Here is a 21,069-nt window from a genome sequence, read left to right as displayed (position 1 = left end):
TGCAAAAAAGTAAGGTTAACAATCAACAACAAACAAATAACTAAATAAAAATCCATATCTAATTGAGTAATATAATGCAAAATGGAAAGAAAACAACCAACGATGTTTTTGTTTATGAATTAAAAAAGAAACGAAGAAAAATTGGAATTGTAGGCAAATTTTTTTTAATAACAAGTCCAAAACTGATACTCTAAATTCACTCACTCACACTCGAAAACAAAAATGCTCTAAATAAAATGATACAATTTTGAGAACAATAACAACAACAACAACTACTACTAAATAACATCAATAATAACAAAATGAATAAACTTTATTCGTGAAAACCCAACTAACAAGAATTTCCAATGCAAACAAAAAGTAATATTGAAATTTGATATTTGGAAAATGATGACTGCACAGTTCCCTACGATGAACGGTTACAAACTTCAAATTGACTTTAAACGGACTTACAAAAACTAAGATTAATGAAGATGTATATGGATTTCATACTGAGCACTTCAAAACTAAGAATATAAATAACATTGGAAAGGGTGATATAATTCAGGCAAATCCTTTCTTATCGACGTAAGCTCATCGGAAACAAATCATTTATCTCTTCGAAAGACCTTCTAATGACTAAAAATATAAACAATGCAACTCAATGCAAATATATTTCAAAAGAAGTAGATTTCCACTTAGATCACAATCTTGCTGCGATGTAGTGGTTTAGTTCTGGATGTGGGACTCTAGCCTGCTATTAAATGCTGCTGACGCAGAGTTTTCTTGCATGACAGCGAACTCAAAGCCTTCATAACCAAAGGTTAATCTCAGCGATTCCAATTTTTCATTTTTAATCCCTTGCTTTCCCGTTATTCCACTTCCCCACTTGTGAGGTTAAGATGGTTGGTAACAGTGCTGAGAACCTGAATGGCTACTTAGTATTAAAGATTAATCGATCCCTTCCGTTTCCATGACATAGGCAGGTCTTTTATAGCATAGCACATCAAAATCCTTGACTAAAACGCCTTTCCAATACGAAGCCAAGTCTGGCGACCAATTTAGGAAGAAACGAGCACTGGCAAAGGCAAATCCTTTCTTATCGACGTAAGCTCATCGGAAACAAATCATTTATCTCTTCGAAAGGTCCTCTAATGACTAAAAATATAAACAATGCAACTCAATGCAAATATATTTCAAAAGAAGTAGATTTCCACTTGGATCACAATCTTGCTGCGATGTAGTGGTTTAGCTCTGGATGTGGGACTCTGGCCTGCTATTAAATGCTGCTGACGCAGAGTTTTCTTGCATGACAGCGAACTTAAAAGCCTTTATAACCAAAGGTTATCCTCTCCAATTTTCATTTTAAATCCCTTGCTTTACCGTTATTCCACTTCCCCAATTGTGAGGTTAAGGTGGTTGGTAACAGTGCTGAAAACCTGAATGGCTAATTAGTGGTAAAGATTAATCGATCCCTTCCGTTGCCATGACATAGGCAGGTCTTTTATAGCATAGCACATCAAAACCCTTGACTAAAACGCCTTTCCAATACGAAGCCAAATCTGGCGACCAATTTAGGAAGAAACGAGCAAGAAGGAGGTGTTAAGAGACTAGATATGCCAAAGAAAAGTTCATTCTAGACAAGATTGATAAGAAGGCAGCAAATTGTACTCCCCATGAATACGATGAGAAAGATAGTGTTAAGTATGAAGCTGTGGTAGCCAAATACCAGATGTTTATGGAAACCGAACCCAGCTCATCCAAGGCAGCAGCTGCAGAAAATGAAAAGTCCGAGTGGAAGCGATTTCATACCGAGGCAATTAAACCGTCTAAAACGATAATGGTTACAGATAGCAAAACATCTCCAGGACCTGCAGCATCTAGAATCATATCGGCCGGAAGACCATTCAGTAAAGTGGTAAAGGACAACCTCCAAATGGCACAGGTTAAGGCTAGATATGCCAAAGCAAAGTTCATTCTCGACAAGATTGATAAGAAGGCTGCAAATGGCACTCCCAATGAAATCTATGTGGAAGATAACATTAAAGCTGCAAAAAACTAAAGATCCAAGTGGAACAGATTTCAGACCGAATCAGATAAATCGTCTAAATTGAGAAATGTTGCAGATAGCAAAACAACTGCATTTCCTGCAGCATCTACAATCCAATCGGCCGGAAGACCATGAAATGATTTGGCGAAGTCAACCTCCTAATGGCTCATTAACCCAGCATGTTGTGCATTAATCCAGCATGTTGTGCATTTTGGCTGAGTTGGTTATGGAAAACCTGCTGGCCAGTGACGACAGCACATCGTTTTGACTCTTGTGAAATATATATATATATGTTCTCAAATGACTTTCTCAGCTAATGCTGAGATAATCGACACATGGGTATTCTTATGCCTTAAGCTGATCCTCGCTGAAGAAATTCCGATGAGACCACGGGTGCATATTTGGTTACCAAAATTTACCATCTGAAGCGTCAGAACCCCAACTTCCACATGGGTGACGAAAAAGAGCATACCCTTACTGTCACAGAGTTGGGCACTGTTGAGCTTGCGAAAGAGCGGGAAATGAGGGCATTCAGAAATATAACATTTCTAACGAATGTATGTGATTGTGATATTCCCCTTGCCGGTATAGGATTGACTAATAGGTGATAGAAATATCTAACATCAGGTGGTCCACTACTATTACTTGCGGAATATTCAAAATGGACCTGTCCTTACGGAAAACTTCAATTCCCTTGCATCTCGATAAAAATTCGTTGAGCCTTCTTATAGAAATGCCTACATAGAACTCTACGATTGAAAGTACATAAGTATGTGTGATCATTTCAACTATTTACAGATGCATGCAGAAGTTTTTGGAGAGAATGACAACCAATATCTTTGGTACATACTTAATGTTCTAAAATGACACAAGGATAACGAATACACCGGTTAGTTCTCTTGAGGACCAAAATTAGGAAGAAATCGTTTAAATATTATCACAATGATCTAAATTACCTCCGAATATTCTCTCAAAATTGAGAGCATACCACATAACCTAACCAACCAAATATTGATAATCTACTCCCATCACAAGGTTTCGTAAGTTTCCTAAGAATGTTTAGGAATCGAAACAAAGGTTCCATTCAAACAGAGTAACTGCATCACTTCCTTTTTTCCAATATAGTGCAACATACCACTTGTAATACATTCACATCATTGACCAGAAATACAAGTGTAGAGTACTCTCAAAAAAACAAACCACACGCATACCAACACAATTATTCCGCTTACGCACTATGGAGGTCTATTGAAATTGACCGGACGGCCACACCGTACGAATCCAATACCACCAGATCTAAATGATACGTACAAACCATTTTCATATATAAATGTCTGCATCTAATTGACAAGAATCGTAGTTCACCTCAGGAGTTTCAAGTGATACAACAAACAAACCAACAAGCAAGAAATTCTTTGCATTGCCAAACAAAAAGTAAACCACCAGCAAATACTACAGAGTCATTTTTATTTCTCAAAAGTACAAAAACACAAAATATATTAAACATGTTCAAAGTAAGTGAGAACAAGGCTTAATGGAGTCAGGATTAATTGGAAAATGTTAATATAATTACAATATTATTTTTTTGTATTGCAGTTATTCGGTCTTTTACTTGTTGGTGTAAGTGCTGTCCTTGCAATTGAATATCCTTTGCTCCATCAGCCAGCCTTAATCAAACCCTTGATAAAGACTGTAGAAGTAGAAGCTCCTGCCCACTATGATTTCTCCTATTCGGTACGTGACGATCATACCGGCGATGTCAAAAGCCAAACTGAATCTCGTAAGGGAGACGTCGTACATGGCCAATATACTTTAATCGATGCTGATGGTTACTTGCGTACCGTGGACTATACCTCGGATGCCCATAATGGTTTCAATGCTGTTGTGCGTCGTGATCCCTTGGGCCACAAAGTGAAAGCTATTGCTCCCATTGCCAAGGTATTAGTGGGACCACCAAAACTATTGGCTGCCCCCAAATTGGCCCTACCATTGGGTTACCACTAAACACCCTCAGCTGACTATATATGACGACTTTTAAAACATTCATGCTATCGTATCGTACATTGAATCAACCAAGAAACCATTGCATGTCCACGTAAATATCACATTTATACAATAAGAACTGCTTGCTTACCAATATAATTTTTTGTTTCTTAATTAAATTAATTTAAATTTTAAAAACGAAAACAAACAATTTAACAATATTCAAATCTGAGATTGTACTCTTAAGTTACTATGCCCACTTTAGGTTTATATTCTCATTTAGCCATTTTACTACTAAAGCGAATGAATGCCAATTATTAAGGACACCCGAATCCATTTCAACCTTAAAACACATCCAGCAGAAGAAGACATTTTCTTTGTATACCACTTATCCTATATCCTAATTCCTTACACACATGATGATCTCTATCTTAAAGGGTATTTCCTAAAACAACATTTCCTTACCATGTCTTACCAAAAAACCAACCAACTGGAAATGGCAGGTTCTCGAGAAAAGGTGTGTCTAATTACATTGGCATTCATATTGATGTGGTTTTTTATTATATTTCAATCATACTGTAAATATTTCATTTTGTGTTAAATATTAATCTAATTTACTACATACTTTATTATACATACATTTATTTGTACATATGTAAATCCATACACAAACACTCAAACATAAAGATCCGAGGTGTGTATATGTGCAATGTACAAATTCACACACATGCCATATGAATTGCAAAAGAGCATTTTACAAATGAATAAACAAAATTTAAAATGCAACTTAAAAAGCTGTTATTTTTCTTAATTTTTCACTATTTTACTTTTTTAAAAATTTAACGGTCACTCAAAATAAAAATTTTGATTTTTACAAATTATTAGAAGCATATAATTAGGCTTAAAATATATTTATAATGCATGGGAATGTGCAATTACTATAGACTAGATTTTTGAGTAAACTATAGAATAGACTATAGACTAGACTATAGACTAGACTATAGACCAGACTATAGACTAGACTATAGACTAGACTATAGACTAGACTATAGACTAGACTATAGACTAGACTATAGACTAGACTATAGACTAGACTATAGACTAGACTATAGACTAGACTATAGACTAGACTATAGACTAGACTATACACTAGACTATAGACTAGACTATAGACTAGACTAAAGACTAGACTAAAGACTAGACTATAGACCAGACCATAGACTAGACTATAGACTAGACTATAAACTAGACTATAGACTAGACTATAGACTAGACTATAGACTAGACTACAGACTAGACTATAGACTAGACTATAGACTAGACTATAGATTAGACTATAGACTAAACTAGACTATAGACTAGACTAGACTATAGACTAGACTATAGACTATACTATAGACTAGACTATAGACTAGACTATAGACTAGACTATAGACTAGACTATAGACTAGACAATAGACTAGACAATAGACTAGACTATAGACAGGATATAGTCTAGACTATAGACCAGACTATAGACTAGACTAGACTATAGACTAGACTATAGACTAGACTATAGACTAGACTATAGACTAGACTATAGACTAGACTATAGACTAGACTATAGACTAGACTATAGACTAGACTATAGACTAGACTATAGACTAGACTATAGACTAGACTATAGACTAGACTATAGACTAGACTATAGACTAGACTATAGACTAGACTATAGACTAGACTATAGACTAGACTATAGACTAGACTATAGACTAGACTATAGACTAGACTATAGACTAGACTATAGACTAGACTATAGACTAGACTATAGACTAGACTATAGACTAGACTATAGACTAGACTATAGAATAGACTATAGACTAGACTATAGACTAGACTATAGACTAGACTATAGACTAGACTATAGACTAGACTATAGACTAGACTATAGACTAGACTATAGACTAGACTATAGACTAGACTATAGACTAGACTATAGACTAGACTATAGACTAGACTATAGACTAGACTATAGACTAGACTATAGACTAGACTATAGACTAGACTATAGACTAGACAATAGACTAGACTATAGACTAGACTATAGACTAGACTATAGACTAGACTATAGACTAGACTATAGACTAGACTATAGACTAGACTATAGACTACTATAGACTAGACTATAGACTAGACTATAGACTAGACTATAGACTAGACTATAGACTAGACTATAGACTAGACTATAGACTAGACTATAGACTAGACTATAGACTAGACTATAGACTAGACTATAGACTAGACTATAGACTAGACTATAGACTAGACTATAGACTAGACTATAGACTAGACTATAGACTAGACTATAGACTAGACTATAGACTAGACTATAGACTAGACTATAGACTAGACTATAGACTAGACTATAGACTAGACTATAGACTAGACTATAGACTAGACTATAGACTAGACTATAGACTAGACTATAGACTAGACTATAGACTAGACTATAGACTAGACTATAGACTAGACTATAGACTAGACTATAGACTAGACTATAGACTAGACTATAGACTAGACTATAGACTAGACTATAGACTAGACTATAGACTAGACTATAGACTAGACTATAGACTAGACTAGACTAGACTATAGACTAGACTATAGACTAGACTATAGACTAGACTATAGACTAGACTATAGACTAGACTAGACTAGACTAGACTATAGACTCCAATCCCTGGGGCAATGCATATCGCATAGTTATGTCCCGATTGAAGGGGAAAAAATCAGCCCAAGTAACGTGCCCCACATTAATAAAAAAAAATAGTCGCTACGCTTTTCCGCAGGGAGAACCATTTGTAGACATGTTACCATGCAGTAATATGTCAGAACCATTGCCAGTAACTGAGGACGAGATCCTAAAATTGTGCTGCAAAGTCGGTGACAAAAAAGCACCAGGACTGGATAATATTCCAAACAAAGCACTGAAGATTGCATTGAAAACCACGCCACAGCTGTTTGTCTCATTATTTGATAAATGCCTGAGAGATGGTGTGTTTCCATCGCGATGGAAGAAGCAAAAGCTCATCCTGATACCCAAACCCAGGAAAACTTTAGGCGAACCTCAGTCTTATAGACCGATTTGCCTTCTGGATACATTAGGCAAGTGCTTGGAGAGGTTGATATATACCAGAATACTGAACGCTGTAGAGGAATCAATCGGCTTATCAAAGATGCAATACGGCTTCCGAAAAGAGAGGTCCACAGTGGACGCAATAAATTTTGTTGTCAACATTGCAGAAAAGGCCATCAGAGGCAAAAGAAGTGCAAGAAAATACTGCGCGATAATAACATTGGACATTAAGAATGCCTTTAACTCGGCTGAATGGTGTAATATAATAACCGCACTGCGCAAACTAAATATTCCGGAGTATCTCATAAAAATAGTTAAAGACTACTTTTCAGACAGAACCCTGTGGTACGAGACAGACAATGGTATTGAGTCCCAAAACATTTCTGCTGGCGTTCCGCAAGGATCGGTCCTAGGCCCACTACTATGGAACATCATGTACGATGACCTTTTCAGGCTCAGTGTTCCGGAAGAGGTAAAAATTGTAGGCTTTGCAGACGATGTCGCAATAGTAGTCCAAGCTCGAAATCTGGAAGAAGTGCAGCTTTATGCAAACGAAGCAATTAGATCCATTAAGATTTGGCTGGAAAAATCAAACCTGAAACTAGCAGAACACAAAACAGAAGCTGTGCTAGTAAGCAGTAGGAGAGCGAAAGAAGTGTTAACGGTCCAAGTTGGAAGAAGTGAAATCGTGTCCACGGAAGCAATAAAATACCTGGGCGTGATAATCGATAATCGTCTAAACTTTAAAAGGCATATCGAATATTCATGCCTTAAGGCTACCAACGTCGTGAATGCACTGGCGAGATTGATGCCAAACATAGGAGGTCCGAGGCAAAGTCGAAGAATTCTTCTCTCGAGAGTGGCAAACTCTATACTGCTTTATGGTTCACCCATCTGGGAGGGCTTCCCGAGATGTACTTCCAGAAAGGACATGATGTCTATCTTCCGCAGAGGATACCTACGTATTTGCAGCGGATACCGCACTATATCTCTCGAGGCATCCTGTGTTATCGCGGGCATAGTCCCCTTAGACATTACCGCACATGAATTTTCAAAAATATACGAAACTAAAAGACAAAATACAGAGGCGCAGCACAGAAACATTCGAAATGACGAAAGAAGATCCTCAATGGAAAAATGGCAAAGACGGTGGGAGAACTGTTCTGCAGGACGCTGGACTTACAAATTGATTCCAAAAATAGAGAAATGGGTAAACCGCAGGCATGGAGAAGTTAACTACAATTTAACTCAGTTTTTAAGTGGACATGGAGGCTATAGAAGCTACCTGCACCGTTTTGGTCACGATGACTCACCGGTGTGTCCAGTATGCCCAGGTGTTGATGAAAACACCGAACATGTCATATTTGTATGCCACAGATTTGAAGTAGAACGTACTAGGTTAGAAACCCAGCTAGGGCACAGATTAACTCCAGATAACACTGTGGATATCATGCTGACATCTGAGCTGCATTGGGACCGTATAAATTCCTTTATTACTTATGTAAACGAATCCCTAAGAAAAGAAGAACAGCTTCGGAAGCAAGTAAGAGCGGTACTGTCACAACGCCAGTAGAAATAAGTAGATCAGCGAAACAAGCTGGCCGCCCCGCGAAGTAATACCTACTGGCAGTTCCGCGGAGTGTGGTGTTGACGATGGAGGTGGTTTTAGTCGGTAGGAATCCGACATACCCAATGGGACCTATAGAAGGTTTCCACCTCCACTATAAAAAAAAAAAAAAAAAAAAAAAAAGACTATAGACTAGACTATAGACTAGACTATAAACTAGACTATAGACTAGACTATAGACTAGACTATAGACTAGACTATAGACTAGACTAGACTAGACTATAGACTAGACTATAGACTAGACTATAGACTAGACTATAGACTAGACTATAGACTAGACTATAGACTAGACTAGACTAGATTATAGACTAGACTATAGACTAGACTATAGACTAGACTATAGACTAGACTATAGACTAGACTATAAACTAGACTATAGACTAGACTATAGACTAAACTATAGACTAGACTATAGACTAGACTATAGACTAGACTATATACTAGACTATAAGGTGTCAATTAAAAAGACTGCTACCATGGGCCTGATAAGGGCAGCACATTACCAACAATAGTATACACTGTATTAATAGCCACTTCAGGCTACCTGTAGGAGTCAAATGCAAAGAGCGAAGAGGTGAGCACCAACTCGCTGGAAGACCACGCTTAATACTTAGCTAAACAAAACATGGGTATGATACATTGATCCAGAAACCTTGAACGATTCGAAACAAGGTTGCTGGATTAAATTACATAAGTAAATTTCCAATTTTTCTATGCTGATACATGGTCTCGCACAATAACTTATGCTTTCTCCTCTCAGCAGGGTTGTCAACATCAGATGCAGCGGTGTTGAAGCAAGGGCGTGGAAGCATATACCTTCTCTCTGTTTACTTTACCGGAATCTACGATCGATGACAACGGCAGTAAGCTGGATATAGCTCTGGAAACGGTACTAGATATTCTACCCATTGAAACATATATAAGATATGAGGCCCCATATTGGACACGGAAGGCTATACACAATCGGGAATATATCGGAAACTTTGAAGAATTGATTCCAGATAGAATGTCATGGTCTAGCGGACTATTAGATCAAATACCCATAGGAATCCATTGCTACACGGATGGTTCTAAATTGTGAGATAAAGCGGCTGTGGTGTTCTATATTTAAGATCCAGATATATGTAGAAATATACTACCGTCTTCCTAATCACAACACTATCTTCTGGACAGAAGTCACAGCAATATTGGAATTAGATTAGAATAAGTATGGCGCCAACAATGGTTCTCGTTATTAATACGGATCGTTTAAGTTGAATTCCTATAAAAATATTTTTGAAAATTTCTTTAATTTTATCCAGTGAACAAATACATATAAACATCAACGGAACTGGAAATAAAAACTCAAATGGGGAAATTTGAGATCTTTTCGGCGAACTAAATTGAGTCACTAGACTACTGAGGTAAATGTTTGTAAATAGCGGTAATTGTTGGAAATGTATGAGTGTGAAGTTTGAAGGGCCGACTATAAAACACAAACACACATACAAACAAATTATGGTTAAATCTATTTAACGTTTTTCAACAATTTGTAGTCTGAATACATAAAAAACCTGACTGTGTCACAGATAAAGTGACTGAATGACTGACTGATGTATGGAATGCTGAGTGACAAGCTAACTGACTCACCGATTTTTGCAATGTGAAGATGCAAATAAGTGTGTATGTATGTACGATCGAATATTTGATATTGGATATCATTTCCTCTTTGAAGTCAGTTAAAATGGTTGTTGATTGTATGTATTTGCAACACACAAATATTGCATAATTTCTTCATTTTTATGTTTTTGGTATATTTGTTGCAACAAATATGAAAATCATACGTCTGTAGTCTTACACATGTTAGGGGTATCACTATACACATTATTCACTAGACTTGTAGCCAAACATTTGAGATCTCATTGCAAGACAATCAAAAGTATAACATTTGATCGTCATCAACAAGAGTTTGGGCGGCAGCAGCAGATGATGATGATGTTAATGGGGGTATAAAAAGAACTTGCTTGACAAATGTTTACCATTAGACATCTTCTATTCAAATAGTTATCATACCTTACCAACTCCGAAACATTTCAATTATGAAACTTATTGTAAGTATTTGGATTATTTGTACGCATCATCATTACGCTGGGAATTATAGTTAACTTTGGAATACTATTCGTTACAGTGCTTCTCATTTGTCTTGGCTGTAGTGTGTGTTTTGGCCAATGCCAGTATCATTGGACATCCCGCAACAATCGAAGTGGAGGAGTCCAGTCCACCACATTATGAATTTCAATATGCTGTACATGACAGCCATACCGGAGATATAAAAGATCAATTTGAACATCGTCGTGGTGAATACGTAACAGGACGTTATTCTCTTGTGGAACCCGATGGTCATCGTCGTATTGTTGATTATAGCTCTGATCCCCTATTGGGTTTCTCAGCACAGGTGCGTCGTGAGTCACCCACTTTGTTGACAGGACATGCTGTTGTAGCACCAGTAGTCGAAGAATGGCCTGCACCTACACATCGCCGTTAAAAAGAAATTCAAAAAAATTTCTAGGAAAAAAAATTAAAGCAAAACAACAACAACAAACAAACATCATCACAAGACAAAAATAACAGATTTGTAATTTTCGAACATTAACAATAATATTTTATTTACAATTTGTTTTGTTTTTATTTTATCTCTTGCTCTCTTACTTTCTATCTCTTTAAAATACTCTTACATTACATTACAATACAATAAATAAATACATAGTAATTTTACTACAATCATACATACAATAAATTTAGTTTTCAATTTTTATTTTCCTTTTAATTTTAAATTTTTCTTTTTAACTTAGTTTTTGTTTATTTAGTTTTGTTTTTATCACAGAAACACTTAATTCACTTAAAATTAAGAGTTTATTTTTTTTACTCTTTATTCATCACATTCTCACTAACTATCAAGATATCATAAGCTCCATTTTCAAAATTTCATTAGATGTGAGATATTCAAAGAAATACATATTATATGATCACCAGTTTTCCAAATGATATACAAACCCGGTTAAGTTTGGTTACATGATCTCAACACTCGAAGGCTATGGAAAATTTAAATTTTGAAAAGGTACTCAATTGTTCCAAAAATAGTACTTTTTAATATTAAAACATTAAGATATTTCAAAGTCTTTAGAGTAGTCTTTGAACTAGTCTTTTGTCTAGTTTATGGACTAGTATGTGGACAAGAACATTGACTAAACTGTGGACTAGTCTATTGATTACTTTCTTTACTTGTCCGTGGAATTGTTGGTTGACTAGTCTATGGATTTGACTAGTATAGAATATTCTATCGAATAATCGGTGCTAGGAGTACTACGGTATTTTTCGATGACAAAAAGTACAATAGTACTGAATGCTTGATTCGGCCCATTGTGATACTAATTTGCTAAATTGGGCGATCCAACTTGAGTATATAGTAAATAATGTTAGGTTTATTAATTATTCTCTTTCTGAAAATTTTCTTGCAAAAATAGAAGACTTAGAACAGCTTACTTATTTGACTTTCAAAATTATGTTACCGCTAGATCTTGGAGTTCAAAATTACGCTAAGGAACTTTAATTGAAAACTTGTACCATTTAACCGAGGTCTTAATTCTTGGTATAAAAAAGTACCAATTCGTTCTTTGACGCACCGACCCTTTAACTTTTAATATACAAAGAGGGCGCTTTTAGCCTACCAGACTTTTTTAATTTGTCTATTTCCTGCTTCTAATTCTTTCTTATCAGAGTCATAGGGCTCCGAAACCCACCTGAAGTTTTTCGAATTTTGTCTATTCATTGTATCGAATTCCCTTTTCCACAAAAAAGTGTTAGTTTTGCGAGTTATTCCTCTGCTTTAGTCAGACGCATACGCTTCTAACCTTTGGGAACAGATCCAAAAGAGTTTGGTAATGAAAGATATTTACTTAGTGGACGCCTTTCATATAGAATACTATCACTACTTAGTCGGTCAGACTAATCGAAGTAGCCATTTTTAATGAAGAGGGCATATGCTGCAAGGTATGTGATGCTTAATACCAACATAGTTCATATCTATGTAGAGGATGATAAGCTCTTACAACGTGTTCGAGGAGTCAAAATGAGAAGCGAAATAGAAGTCATAACTTTTAAATTTATTAGGGATTACCTGTTGTTTTTTAGAAGTTATTTAAAAATATTGAAGGAGTTTAGACATGATTGTCTTGATGATAGTTTGTGATAATCTGATAAACATTTTAGTTAAACTTAATTAAAGTAAATAAATTAAAAATGTTTACACAACACATTATTTTTTTATATCAATCATCCCAGGTTTTAAAATATTATTCCAAATTCAGTTATAATTTTTAAATTTTATAGTTTAAAAATTACTATTTACTATTTTTAATTATTCAGGTACAAGGATGAAGAAGTCCTTAACGAATTGCTGTTATATTTTTGATGATATGGCGGCCGTTGTAGTTGTTGGTTATGACAACTGTGCATTCCCTTGGTTGTATAATTTTCTAAAAGGGATCCTAAGCCTAAATGAGATTGAAATAATAAACAAAATTTTGTTTGTGTCGTATTTAACGCGTTTTAAAGTTAATTACTCGTAACTACTTGTTGCAGTAACTACTAGATCTACGGTTTAACTAGTAATTTTAGTTTCTTTTCATATGTACAAGTGTCGACTATTTGCAAAATGTTATTTTTAAAAACTTTTTAATTGTTTCTTAGTTTTGTGAGTTTTGAGCAGAATTAGTTTAGTTGACCGATTTTGTGATGATTTTTCCTACATTCTCTAAATGTTGTTTGCATATTTTAATTTACCATTGTCGGATACCATCCAGGCTGTTAGTTTTTCATCCTCTGTTTTATTCGTTTCATCCCAAGGGAATTGCGTGTTTTGGTTTCCCTGAAATTTGGCTCTAAAAAGAAATTTTCAAATTTAAGAAAATTGTTTTACTAAAAATAATACGAAACTAAACCAGCCAAAATAAAAAGGTTTACATCTTGAATTTTAATGTATTAATTTATAATTGTTTAATAAAACACTGAAAATTAATAAAATAAAGTGATGTCAATGAATTATGAAATGCAGTGCGTGTCAGAAATGTTGTGTAATCCTTAGGTGAAACTAATTGTGTGTAATTGTAATTTATCAGTTAGATATAAGAATTGAATTAGCTTCTACTTTTTAATAAAACATATTCAATAATATTTCAAATAACTTCTGTGGGATCTGCAACATAGATCGGCTTGAATTTAAGCGATAACAGGATTTTGAGGACATTGATCGCAGTCTTGGGTCGCTATGATTTACATGTAATTTAAATTACATCTACTTTTAAAATATAATTGTAATGTATCTATAATGAACCACAGGCTAAGGATGCAAACTAAGTACTACAAATATAATCTATCAAAAAACTCGCAACATTCTCCGAAGACATCTGTTAATAAACGCTTGTGTGGATTGCTTTATCTCTCAGTAATGTTTCGGTCAATTGGAGAAAGGTTAAGGTTGTTTTTATTCCCAAATCTAGCAAAAGAAGTCATGAGAATGCCACTCAAAACGTTGGAAAGACTGATCGACTCACATTTCAGCCAACGACTAGACGTCTCATTGCTGCAACCAACCAGTCAACATGCCTACCACAAAGGACAAAAGAAATACACCTAGCCCATTATCGATCCTGTTTTGCACTGTTTCCAGTGTAACGGACTAGAACACTAACTTACCGAAGGCCATACTAGATATTCAAAATGTTGAAATCTGGAATAATTACGAAAAGTCTTGGTAACAGCGGTAAATCCAAGCAAGTGGAACCAAACGCACCACAGAAGGGTGCAATCTATCCACTACTTTGGCTCACTGCTATTAACTCGATTCTTATTGAACAGATTAATAGAGGGATACGTGGACGATGTGGTACTGGTACCAGGAATGTTCCCCGACGTGATTAGTGATATTATTTGAAACACACTGGTGCTACTCAATAACAGTACTCAAAGAGTAAATCCAAGTAAAACAGAACTTGTACTATTCACAATAAATACCATTGTTCCAAGCTTCAACTTGCCCTGCTTAAAGGACTAATAAATTCCTTATCAAACAATGCGAAATGTAAAGGAATTATTTTAGACTATAAATTATCATAGAACTTATCCGGAAGTTGGAGATCAAAAACATATAGACATGCCTACTGCCCCCAATATAAGTATATCTCACCGTCTTTAAAACAATTGTGTGTTTTTCAGGCTAAAATTTTCGATATCAGCCTGTAGGGTACAATATAATTTCAATATTCGTGGCAACATTGAATTATTGTCGACAGCCGCTTAGCATTATTTAACTAAACTCTTACACTACCACTTCCCTATTAGTCAGACAATACAAGAAGGATTTGTAAAGGCTAGGTCGCCTGTCTAACATTACGCTTGTGTCGGTCCCTGCCCATAGTAACTATTATGAAAAGGCACAGATGAGCTAGACAGAACGGGATCTGCTTTGGATATCTTAAATGCCATTTTAGTAGCAACACCGTTAGGTTTTACCAAAATCAGTATCCTCATTTCAAAGGGCTGAAAATAGATGGAATAACTTAGGCACATGTAGTTATTGTGGCCTTCTTTTACTGAGAAACATACAAGACACCTTATAGCCCGAAATAGGTATATATAGGGGTTGATATTTCTGAACACTGGGTGCCAGACAGACATGCAGTGGAGTGGTGCTATCAAAATGGAGTCCCTTTGACTTTACTTGACTGTTCGCACTCAGTGATTGTACATTAGAATTGTTATGCATTCTAGAAAATTATTTAGGGTGTACGTTGTTTTTGTAAATTATGCTCTTGCTTTTGCAAGTTGTTCTTGTTTTTTCAAGTTGTGTTTGCAATTTCTTTAACAAAGCGACATCAACCTGCTTTGTTGAATGCTGCCAAGCAACTAAATAAAATATTTTTTTTATGCTCTTGTTTAGAGGTTCGTATGCGATCGTGCCGACGTCTGGTCTAGTTGGATGTCATGAAAAATGCAAAAAGTGCATACAATGATGCAAGATCGCAGAAATCGAAACTAAGTATGGGCATGGAGACCTAGGAATAAATCCATAGAATTTGCTAAACATATAAGTAATATATTTCAACCGAATCCCTCTCAAATATCTTTCTATTAAGGATTTACCTTTTCACACAGAAACAGACTTTGAAATTATCAATATTAGTCTAGAAGATGTTCCGAAAATTGTAAAATTAAAATCTTAAATCCCCTGGTTTTGATTTGATTACACCTTCTATTATTAGAAAATTACTAAATTTGGCAACTTTTCTGCTCATAGTATTATTAAATGCGATCTGTAGTTTTCCCAAAAGTTTGCGATCAAAGCTGGTGTCCCTCAAAGAAGTGTTGTAGGACCAATGCTTTACCCAATGTACACCTCTGATTTGCCTATGTAAAATGAATTAACTTTTTCTAACTTTTTTAGGTCCAATCCAAAATTCATAGTAGAAATGGGAACGTCAACAGAGATTAAAGGACTAATAGCAAAATATGATTCTGCACTGAGAGCAAAATAATTCTTTTGACATTAAGATAAGACATACAATAAGTAATTATTGTAAGGCCTAGAAAATAATGGGCAGAAACAAGAGAAAATTAGATGGAAAAATTAGAGGCAGAAATAAAATATATTAAAAAATCAAATTAAAACTAATTGAACATAAGTTAATTGTTAATCAATCTACAAAATTACTATGTACTACATGATAAATTATGGTCATAAATGTGTATCTACAAAACTTCTAAATCCTCTAGCAAATAAGGTTTAAATAAAAACGAATTTCTTGTTATATAGTTTTTACCTTATGGGCCAAAATTGGCAATCGTCTTCATCATTCGAATATAAATTGTTGTGATCTTTGGGTGAAAGGTCTCTATTTCATCACACAAACACATAAAATGATCAATGAGGTGTAATAATGATATAATTAAATCAAAGAAAAGAAAGCAATAATGATAACAATGAATGACGTTTTAAGAATACATTATTATAAAGCAAATATTAAACAAGAACCAAACTAAATTTCAGATAACACTAGACTTACGCATTTGTTGTAAAAGAATCTGTTCTACTGCCGTTATTAGCTTCGATACTACTCAAAGGATTTGAATGCTTTTTTATCGGGATATTAGATGTACGATCCGTAACAAGTTGATCTGGAAACTTGTTATCACTTACATCTGAGTCCATTGATAGATGACCAAAAAGGTCTTCTAAGAGAATATTTGATTTAGAATTTCTTTGCTTCTTCGCCGAGCTTTTTAGTTTCGTACTACAAAATGGATTAAATATGTGAACATAATAGTTTTTAATCTTTTAAAAGATTACTTTTAAAGGTTCCCTACTTACCCCAATATTGTATCCAATTCGTCTCCATTCTCATTGTGTTTGGAATTGTTCTCATAGTTAGACTCATCTGCGGCCAAAAACATATCATTTTCTCTTTCCTTTCGATTGGCGTCATAACGACCGATCTGTGATCGTGCTGATAAACGATCATTACTGGCAAACACCTTACTTCCCATCAAAGTGGGTTCATACGAGTTGCGTACGATCAGCTCTGCAGGAGGATTATTTTGTTTCATGCCCACCTTCGAAAACATATTATACACTTTGCTAGATTCATTTATACCGTAATCTTGTGATGGTCTTGTATAGACATAGTAACCACCAATTTTGGCCGAATTTTTTGCATTTTTGGCTGCAGTTTCGTAAAGAGCATAGTTGCGTGAACCATTGACATAGATAGCATTGTTGCCCCGATTACCCATTATATTGTTACTGTGAAATGACACATTTGGATGTTGCGGCTGTACGTTTGAGGCGGGAGTTTGACTTAAGCCAAACAGTTGCGATATATTACGATTCAGAAATATATCATTAATCGATTCATTGCGTGACAAATTTTCAGTACTCTGATTTAGATTTCCGGTACTTAGATAAATATTACTCGAGGGCGCCAATATTGTGTTATAACGTATTGTTTCACTTTTCACTGATCCCGATTCGTTTAGGGATTTTTGCTGAAATTTTTGTTGCGGTGGATTTATCAAATCATTTGAGTTCATTGTTAGAAAACTTATTTTCGGTATTTGGCTGACATTTTTGGCTTGTTGTACTATAATATGACCATTTTTTGAACTACTTAAATTGGCCGCTGAGATATCGGTATTGTTAATGTTGTTATTATTGGTATTATTATTGTTGTTATTTTTATTATTATTCATATTACTACGTTGTATTATTTCGGTAAGAGTTTGTAGTTTCTCTTGCACCGGAAGCACATTGCTTGACAAATTGTGTGTCAAATTCGAGTTGTTGCCATATTTGGCGGTTAACTTGACATTGGCCTTTGTAGCTGCTGCTGGTGATATACGTTTCATAGCATTAAAATATGGATATTTAAGACTCTGTTGTGCCGTTGGCCTTTTATCTGGATCATAGAGCAACAAATCTTCTAATAGATCTAAACCAGATTGACTGCATCGTGTTACTATCGAATTTAAAGGTACTCGAACGCAGTCTGGATATCGAAAATGTATGGCTGCGGCTAATCTGTAACCTTCTGGCCAATCATTCTAAAAATAAATTTTGTTAAATGAAGTTATATTAATTATTCTTCTTAATTTTAAGTAAATTGATAGTGATAGTATTGATATTTCAGTTCCAACGGAATCATTCAAAATTACCTTTATAAATGGATCAAAAGTTTAAAAAACGTTAAAATTTTACCAATTTAGAAAAAAAACGTGATATTACGAATTTAATGAATGGGGCGTCTATTACGTAGATATCCCATAAGATCTGACATGCGCCCTATCCTACAGTAATCAGTAAATATGACCAAAAGAAGTCTTAAAGAATTCTTAATAAGAGACAAGAGTGTCAAGATCTTTTCTGGGATATTCTACATATTTTAATAGTATACCTTGAAGTTCCGCTTTTTTTCCCCGATCGTGCTCAATGCAGCTGTCAGTAATTTACTTTTACCGAATTCCCTCTTGCCCTAGAACTCATATAAACTCGACAAAATGTCGTCTAAGTTGTGACAGTTGAGAGCATTGAAAGATAATTGATATTGATGCTTTTTCCCCGATCGTGCTCAATGCCGCTTATCCTGTTTTTATTCCGGTTCGAAGCGATCATGATAACATGCGCTGAACTTTCTAAATCTAAGATTTGCACTTGATATAGTTATAAAAGGGAGGTAAAACCATAGGTTAAGACCACATTTTATTCCAAAGATTATCTTACACGAATAAAAGATGGTAGTAAAAATTACTCTACACGAGGCATAAAAAGTACCTCTGAGGTTTCGAGATGACTCTTTGGATCTCATTAGTAGATCAATATATTTGACGTGAGACAGTTTCAACGAGACTAGGGAATTTGAAGTGAAAGTCGTATTGTGAATCTTATCCTATAATGATCCGATCAAAGGGTAGATCAAGAATCTACCCTTTGATTCACTGTTATTAGCCAAAGCAATATCAATGATTTTACTTCCTTATGACAAATTACAAATGGAATCTTATCTAGAGCCTACCTATAATAACTCTTTAGGAAGCTTTAATTATTCAGAGACATTATTCCAAATATATTTTCACATAGTTTCTCAGACAACATTCCAACTATATATCCATTAATCACAACCAATATTTAACAACAATTTACCTTATCTGGTGTCCCTAAAACGGAACATATTTTATAAAGTTGATCAACTTCGCTGCTCCCAGGAAATAAGGGGCGAAATGTATATAATTCAGACATAATACAACCCATGGCCCACATATCAATAGAGCTGCCGTAAGTGGTTGAGTGTAATAATACCTCTGGGGCACGATACCTTTAAGAAATTACATAATTAAATTATATTTTATTTTTCACAAATAACGCTAACCATCTTGTTGACACATAATCGGTAAAGGGAGGTCTTGAGCGTATTTCCCTTGCCAGACCAAAATCAGCTATCTTTATTAGTTCTGGACCGGAGCACAGTAAATTTTCAGGTTTTAAATCACGATGAAAAAATCCATGGCGATGCATAAAAGCCAAACCAGTAAAAACCTTAAATTAAAAGATTATTGAAAACTACTTAAAGAAATTGCGATTATTTTAAGTGAAACTCACCTGAAACAATATACTTTTTAAGGTTGGTTCTGGCAAGTGAGTCTCACGATCTTTAATCATCTGATACAGATTTTCTTTCATATATTCAAATACAAAATATAATGTATCATTTTCTCTTATAACTTCTTTAAGTTTCACAATATTTGGATGGGATAGTTTTTTGAGAGACTGTAATAAAAGATTATTTAAATAATTTTTTTAATAATCATGAGTTTTTAAATGCAAATTTGTTATTACTTTGACTTCTCGCAGATTCATTGCTTCCTCCCATGAATAATATTTTCGTTTCATGCGTTTAATGGCCACCTTTTCTCCAGTGTCCTTTCGTTGTCCCAGCACTACAGTGCCATAGGTACCATCTCCCAGTTGACTTAAGGTTATATAACGATTCATAGTTCAGTCATTTAAATGCTAAAATTAAAGGATTTAAGACAAAGATATGAATTACATGGAAACATTATATTGAATATAATCTGTAACAGACCATGCCTAATTGACATTTTAGAAAAGTACTAACTTTTAACAAAATAGTACCTTTTTAGGACTTAAAGTACAAAACTAATTTTCCACTAGACTATAGACTAGACTATAAACTAGGCTATAGACTAGACTATAGACTAGACTATAGTCTAGACTATAGACTAGACTATAGACTGGACTATAGACTAGACTATAGACTAGACTATAGACTAGACTATAGACTAGACTATAGACTGGACTATAGACTAGACTATAGACTAGACTATAGACTAGACTATAGACTAGACTATAGACTAGACTATAGACTAGACTATAGACTAGACTATAGACTAGACTATAGACTAGACTATAGACTAGACTATAGACTAGACTATAGACTAGACTATAGACTAGACTATAGACTAGACTATAGACTAGACTATAGACTAGACTATAGACTAGACTATAGACTAGACTATAGACTAGACTATAGACTAGACTAGACTACTATAGACTAGACTATAGACTAGACTATAGACTAGACTATAGACTAGACTATAGACTAGACTATAGACTAGACTAGACTATAGACTAGACTATAGACTAGACTATAGACCTAGACTATAGACTAGACTATAGACTAGACTATAGACTAGACTATAGACTAGACT

At 34.8% G+C, this 21,069-nt stretch overlaps 3 protein-coding genes across 3 annotated transcripts; 2 read left to right on the top strand and 1 right to left on the bottom strand.

Moving 5' to 3' along the window:
* Positions 1 to 3,309: 3,309 nt before the first annotated feature.
* LOC119612198 (cuticle protein) lies at positions 3,310 to 4,798 on the top strand. The gene is made up of 2 exons (XM_037967930.1): positions 3,310 to 3,543; positions 3,626 to 4,798. Exons 1-2 carry the CDS (start codon positions 3,535 to 3,537, stop codon positions 4,031 to 4,033), a joined length of 417 nt encoding a protein of 138 aa, XP_037823858.1. The 5' UTR covers positions 3,310 to 3,534; the 3' UTR covers positions 4,034 to 4,798.
* Positions 4,799 to 10,781: 5,983 nt separating this feature from the next.
* On the top strand, positions 10,782 to 11,526 carry LOC119612199 (larval cuticle protein A2B). Its single transcript, XM_037967931.1, has 2 exons — positions 10,782 to 10,844; positions 10,922 to 11,526. The coding sequence occupies exons 1-2, from the start codon at positions 10,833 to 10,835 to the stop codon at positions 11,276 to 11,278; spliced, it is 369 nt and encodes a 122-aa protein (XP_037823859.1). The 5' UTR covers positions 10,782 to 10,832; the 3' UTR covers positions 11,279 to 11,526.
* Positions 11,527 to 13,471: 1,945 nt separating this feature from the next.
* On the bottom strand, positions 13,472 to 20,332 carry LOC119612200 (sporulation protein kinase pit1). The gene is made up of 8 exons (XM_037967932.1): positions 20,177 to 20,332; positions 19,940 to 20,107; positions 19,710 to 19,876; positions 19,484 to 19,655; positions 17,159 to 18,387; positions 16,854 to 17,081; positions 16,611 to 16,682; positions 13,472 to 13,673 (listed from the first exon to the last, which is right to left on the bottom strand). The coding sequence occupies exons 1-8, from the start codon at positions 20,330 to 20,332 to the stop codon at positions 13,547 to 13,549; spliced, it is 2,319 nt and encodes a 772-aa protein (XP_037823860.1). The 3' UTR covers positions 13,472 to 13,546.
* Positions 20,333 to 21,069: the final 737 nt, after the last annotated feature.

The sequence above is a fragment of the Lucilia sericata genome, unplaced genomic scaffold (genome assembly GCF_015586225.1).
Source record: "Lucilia sericata isolate MDLA Ls3-8-SP2 unplaced genomic scaffold, ASM1558622v1 Contig001622F_arrow, whole genome shotgun sequence".
In the NCBI taxonomy this organism is placed as follows: Eukaryota; Metazoa; Arthropoda; class Insecta; order Diptera; family Calliphoridae; genus Lucilia; species Lucilia sericata.
The sequence above is the reverse complement of the archived record's forward strand: the minus strand, read 5'-3'. Positions and strand labels throughout refer to the sequence as shown.

Bases quoted from the DNA above. Each gene is read 5' to 3' on its own strand.
- LOC119612200 (XM_037967932.1), bottom strand. From the start codon at position 20,332: ATGAATCGTTATATAACCTTAAGTCAACTGGGAGATGGTACCTATGGC. The intron at 20,108-20,176 runs GTAATAACAAAT...CTTTTATTACAG, and splicing joins TGAATCTGCGAGAAGTCAAA to TCTCTCAAAAAACTATCCCA. The intron at 18,388-19,483 runs GTAAATTGTTGT...ATTTATTTTTAG, and splicing joins TTTTAGGGACACCAGATAAG to AATGATTGGCCAGAAGGTTA.